General features: G+C 32.0%; 1 protein-coding gene across 1 annotated transcript in view; it reads right to left on the reverse strand.

Moving 5' to 3' along the window:
• The window catches only part of LOC106463331 (collagen alpha-1(I) chain-like), a 79,618-nt gene that overhangs the window by 35,468 nt on the left and 38,150 nt on the right, over positions 1-6,000 (reverse strand). The window contains exons 15-18 of the mRNA XM_022391275.1: positions 5,489-5,542; positions 4,470-4,523; positions 3,971-4,030; positions 1,730-1,783 (exon numbers count right to left, since the gene is read on the reverse strand). Coding sequence (XP_022246983.1) covers positions 1,730-1,783; positions 3,971-4,030; positions 4,470-4,523; positions 5,489-5,542 — 222 coding nt within the window. The remainder of the gene's footprint in view (positions 1-1,729; positions 1,784-3,970; positions 4,031-4,469; positions 4,524-5,488; positions 5,543-6,000) is intronic.

Consider the following 6,000-nt stretch of genomic DNA (forward strand, 5'->3'; position numbering starts at 1 on the left):
GTTTCAAAAGAACACATTTTCGATACTTAAAACAGGCGCTTAAAGTAAATGAATTGTTATTGGTTTACTTAAACTTATGGAAGAATAAGTTTAGTGGAAGTCGTTCTTAAGACTTTAATGATTGGACAAAAAACAACAACTTGTGATTATTTAAACGGCTCAGCGGTATGTCTGCGGACTTACAACGCTAGAAACTGGGTTTCGATACCCGTGGTGGGCAGAGCACAGATAGCCCTTGTGTAGCTTTGTGCATAATTAAAAACAAACATACAATTTAAACGGGTATGTGCTCAATGTATGGAACATTCAGCTCTTGTGATTCTTCATACGGATATTGGTAAACCTATACGATATTAAACCCATGTAATATCCCTCATTATTCTGCTTTTTTGTGCCCATTAAAATGACCATTGTTATATCTATTAATTATTCATCTCTTTTTTTTTAGCTTTTACAGGGGCTGTGGTAAACCTGGGCGTTATTTAGCTCTTGCGTTATCCATAAAACGATTACTGATAAACCTATGCGACTCATGTAATACTTTGCACAGTTCATGTTAGGCCTAGACATTGCATGTGTTTTGTGGTACTTTAAAAAGAGTTAAACCTGTATATTATCAAGTTTTGTGAATATTTACAAGACTTGTGGTAATCTTAGACATCGTTCAGTTCTTATTATCATTAAAATGGTTAATTGATCAAACATATTACTCAACCTATTCAGCCTTTTTTACATTAAATCCCTTACAGCACATGCATAAATCTCGTGCCAATCTTTTAAACTTGAAAGGCATTATACTTTTTCATTACGACTTGCACTATACTGTGACCTTTAGAAGCTGCTTATAAACGCCCTTATCTTTGACCTTGAAGTACTTGTATTGACCAATGCTACCACGAAAGAATTAGAGAACAACAACGCGACAGTTTCTCCATGCCTTCTTAGAGTTTGAATTTTCGGGAGTTAAAAAAAAATTATAAAGAAATTCTCAAAATGATCCCTTTAAGGTTGTCCTAAGAGAGAGCTGACCATTTGATAATTTTCAGAATGGCTTCTTCGTAAAATATCTTGTATGTATCTTGGATCCTGAATTGTTTCCAGCTTTCGAAACTTAGGGAGTCAAAAATGAGAAAAAAAGTGAAAACAAGTTCACAACCTATAACAAGATTTTCACTGTTTTCATTGTTTTTTTCCATCACAAGCTTTTAAAAAGACTTCGAAACTTAAAGGGTTGAATTTGAGGGAAAAGGTGAAAACAACATGACAGTTTATCATCGTTTTATCTAATCAAAAGTTTCAAGATATTTCGGAAACTTATCCTATTAAAGCAGTATTAACATTTCATTATATTGGTATCTTATCTCGTCAAACTATGCCCACGAAATAACACGTGAAACTAGTAGGAAGTTATTATTTATACAGTGTAATTTATCTTCTTTATTCAATTAATTATAATCAAGACTATCCAACTTTATAAAGACATAAGTGAAAACGGAAACATAAGGTAAAATAAAATATCAATTAGTATTAATTAAATTAAATTAATTACAAGAGCAAGTTATAAGTGATGTTATTGGTACGTAAAGCGTTTTTGTTATGTATTTAAGTAATTTTTAGGTTTAATACTAAAAGCCTAACGCGCTGAAATATAAAAGCTTATAATCAATTATTTAAAATACTATATTTCAATCAAAATACAAAAAAACAAAAAACAATTATCTTAACTTACTTGAAGGCCTGGTAGGCCTGGTTCACCAGGATCTCCTTTTGGACCCGGAGGTCCCTGAAAATATTTTGAAAACTATTTTTTTTTTATATAAAATGGCATTAAAATAAATATTGAGAAGTACCATTTTTCTAAAAGTAAAACAGAAATATTTATATAACTTGGCATGGCATGGTAATTAAGGCACTTGCAATCTATGGAGTGTGGATCTGAATCCCATCAATGAATATGCTCGACCTTTAGCCGTGGAGTGTTATAATGTGATGATCAATCCTATTATTCGATTATAGTACCTCCTGAGTTGGCTGTGGGTGGTGTTGACTAGCTGCCTTCCCTTTAGTTTAGCACTTATAAATTAAGAACGTCTAGCGCAGATAGCTCTCTAATAGCTAAATATGGATCTAAAAGTGTATCGATTACTTAATAGTAAGACTGTTAGGCATTGAAATGAAGTTTATAAACAATATTGAAACTTAAGTACAAGTGACCTTTTCAGTTACAAGTGCGTCAACCGAAACACTCCTGATATTTTGCCTGAAAATTTTTTATCAGTCTGGAAACAAATAGCATTTCCAACAGAGATATGTCTATTGATATTCTGGCTAAGAGCACTGAATGAAAAACTATCTGGGGCCAAACTTTTAAGTCACCCTGAGAAACGATCCAAATCTTGCCTATTGTTGTTTTACTCGTTCGATATTATAAATCTACTAAAATCTTAGAAAAAAAAGCGTTAAACAAACTTTTAATTAAATCCTTATATTGTCGAATCGTGTTTAGCACATATTGTTATCAGACAGAGAAGCAATATTTATTAGTTAAAGCAATAGAAACACCTTCAACATTAAAACAAAAACTTTCAGGCAATGAAAAGGTAAGTCGGGATATTTATTACTTGTTGGATATCGAATTAGTGAAACTGTTCCAAAGTGTCACAACATAGTTGATATTCATATAATCAGTTGTCATTAAACCCCGCAAGTTTGCAGAATCTGTGAGGTGTTATAGCCTTCAGAGTGATCAATAAATGTGACGTATAGTGTCAACTTGCACCCCTACCCGCACCTCACCCAGTGGTTCAGCGATAAGTCTGAAGGCTTATAACGCTAAAGTCCGGATTTCGATATATTTAGTGGGAAAAGCACGGATAGCCCATTGTGCAGCTTTGTGCTTCACAATAAACAAACAAACTAACTAACTAACTGACGTGAACTTCATCCGATATTCATCACATTACACAAGATAAAAAAATCTCGAAATATTGCGTTTAACACAAGAAAACAGAATGTTTTATTATTAAATAACATATTAGGGTAAATTTTAACGACGGTATATGTTCAGGGAATAGAACAATTAACACTTTGAAAATCTAAAGTAATATCTCTTATTGTAATGTCCTGAGAAAGCATTTTAAATACGAGAGTTCTTCAAATCTTTTTAGTGTTTTTTCTTCAACATGAAAGCGTATGAGCAAAGAAATACTTTCTGATTTCTGTGTCTCTTCCAGGTAACATTTTTCTCAAAAAAAAAAAAGAAAAGAAACCGAAATGCTTCTTGAAATTTTATTGAACATAACATCTAATGAAACGCTTCTACACAAAATTCTGGTGACTTTTATTCAAAATTAACAGTTCCTAAGAGTCTTCTATTCAATTCTTTTTTGATAAAATAATAAAAAGTTTTCTTTGTGACTTCTTTTATAAAATTGTCTTCAGATGCAACTAGCTCTTGTGGTAGAATCATTTTAATTGTATAGATCTGCTTATATTTGGTTTCAGATGCAACTAATTCTTGTGGTAGAATAATTTTAACTGTATAGATCTGCTTATATTTGGTTTCAGATGCAACTAGCTCTTGTGGTAGAATCATTTTAATTGTATAGATCTGCTTATATTTGGTTTCAGATGCAACTAATTCTTGTGGTAGAATCATTTTAACTGTATAGATCTGCTTATATTTGGTTTCAGATGCAACTAGCTCTTGTGGTAGAATCATTTTAATTGTACAGATCTGCTTATATTTGCTTTCAGATGCAACTAATTCTTGTGGTAGAATCATTTTAACTGTATAGATCTGCTTATATTTGGTTTCAGATGCAACTAACTCTTGTGGTAGAATCATTTTAATTGTATAGATCTGTTTATATTTGATTTCAGATGCAACTAACTCTTGTGATAGGATCATTTTAATTGTATAGATCTGCTATTATTTTCCTAATATAATGCGTTAACGAAAATTACTTACTGGAATCAACAGGGTGTCCTCTGTGCCAACCACTGCTACTCCGTCTTTTCCTGGTGGACCCTCACATAGAAAAACACCAAAATTATATAAATATATCTACCATTTCAATATGAAAATTGTGATGCTACAAAGAACTCTGAAATTGGTTACAATCTTCATGACGATGAATCTTGTCGAGTGGGAGTCATTATCAAATACTTTAAGATTATGAGACTGGAGAACATGCATTACAATTGGGTTTCGATATCCATGGCGCGTAGAGCACAAATAGCCCATTGTGTAGCTTTGTAGTTAACAAACAACTAACATTTAAAAAAAAACTAGTGCTCATCTCTTCGAGTTTAACAGAGCAAAACGAGTATATAATATACCAGTAATGTTACATTAATACATATTACATATATATATATACATACATTCTAACTCATGTTAATCACTGTATAAAAAGCTTCATCTTAGTTGTTTTCTTAATACTGTAACAGAAACATTTACAACTTACAGGAGGTCCTGGTGGTCCGGAAGGCCCAAAGGAACCCTTTTCTCCCGGGTCTCCCTAAATGTAAAGATATGAATATAGACCATTATTATATGGGCTTAAGAAAGAAATAAGCTTTACACGATAAGTTAAAAAGTGTACAAGTCATTAGTTATATATATGTCACGTGGCAATTGTTAACTCTTTCATGGCTCTAACTGAACCTGTGTTTTATTGGTTGTATGTTACAAGATTAATGTGAACATTTTAGTAGAACAACTTGAACGAGGATGTAATTTAATGAATGTCATATAGTCTTATGATCAGTGTAGTAGCCAGATTGAACTAATATTTAATGCGTATTACACATTCTAATGACCTAACATGAACGTTTGGATGTGTGTGTGTGTGTGGTGGGGAAGTGTAGTGTGATGTACATGTGTCGAGTAGTCATTGTTAGCAATCCTGACAGGCTACTTTCAACTTGTATATGTTTTTGGTGCATATTACATGAATAACTACAACCTTCTGTCTAAGTTTTAACTTCTCTATATAATAATATGTATGAAGGTTCTGAGATCATTTCGAACAATCATAATAAGTTATCTTATACCAAATATTTCCGATTATAACAATAATAAATCTAAAATCGTCATGAGTCGCATAAACAGGCATTATTAGTCTACTTTTATCAGAACAAATCGAATATATATATACATATATATAAATATACTATTTGGCTTTGGTTTTCCAAATTTTATATTGACTGATATAAGTATTTCTGGCTACTGACTTCATTATGTATAGGTCGTAAGCCATAATACAGCGTGCCTCAAAGATATTTTGATATTTTTCTTTTTTTTTCTTTTCATTTCATCATTAGTCGTTATGGGATGGTTGAATTTCTAGATAGAAAAGGTGTTTACAAAGATTTTGGCGATTTTATTGAATCTTAACGACTCCATTATTATTTTTGACGCAGCTATTTTTATAAAAATTTTATTTATGATGTAATAACCTTGTGCTAAATATTCACACCATACCTTGAATCCTTGAAGACCTAGAGGTCCTGGCTCTCCAATAGCACCTGGATCTCCCTATAGCAAGTATTAATATATTAGAAAGAATCTCCAACTTAATAAATCATATACTTTACTTTCAACGACAATACGCTGTAAAGCTTTCCATGTTGCAATCTTGGTACCTAATGTACTAGATTAGAAAGAATCTCCAACTTAATAAATCATATACTTTACTTTCAACGACAATACGCTGTAAAGCTTTCCATGTTGCAATCTTGGTACCTAATGTACTAGATTAGAAAGAATCTCCAACTTAATAAACCATACACTTTCAACGACAATACGCTGTAAAGCTTTCCATGTTGCAATCTTGGTACATAATGTACTAGATTAGAAAGAATCTCCAACTTAATAAACCATACACTTTACTTTCAACGACAATACGCTGTAAAGCTTTCCATGTTGCAACCTTGGTCTAATGTAGTAGATAGAAGAAAAGTCACTATAAATCAAAATACTACTTACTACTACAC

This window comes from Limulus polyphemus, unplaced genomic scaffold, assembly GCF_000517525.1.
Source record: "Limulus polyphemus unplaced genomic scaffold, Limulus_polyphemus-2.1.2 Scaffold52, whole genome shotgun sequence".
Taxonomy (NCBI): Eukaryota; Metazoa; Arthropoda; class Merostomata; order Xiphosura; family Limulidae; genus Limulus; species Limulus polyphemus.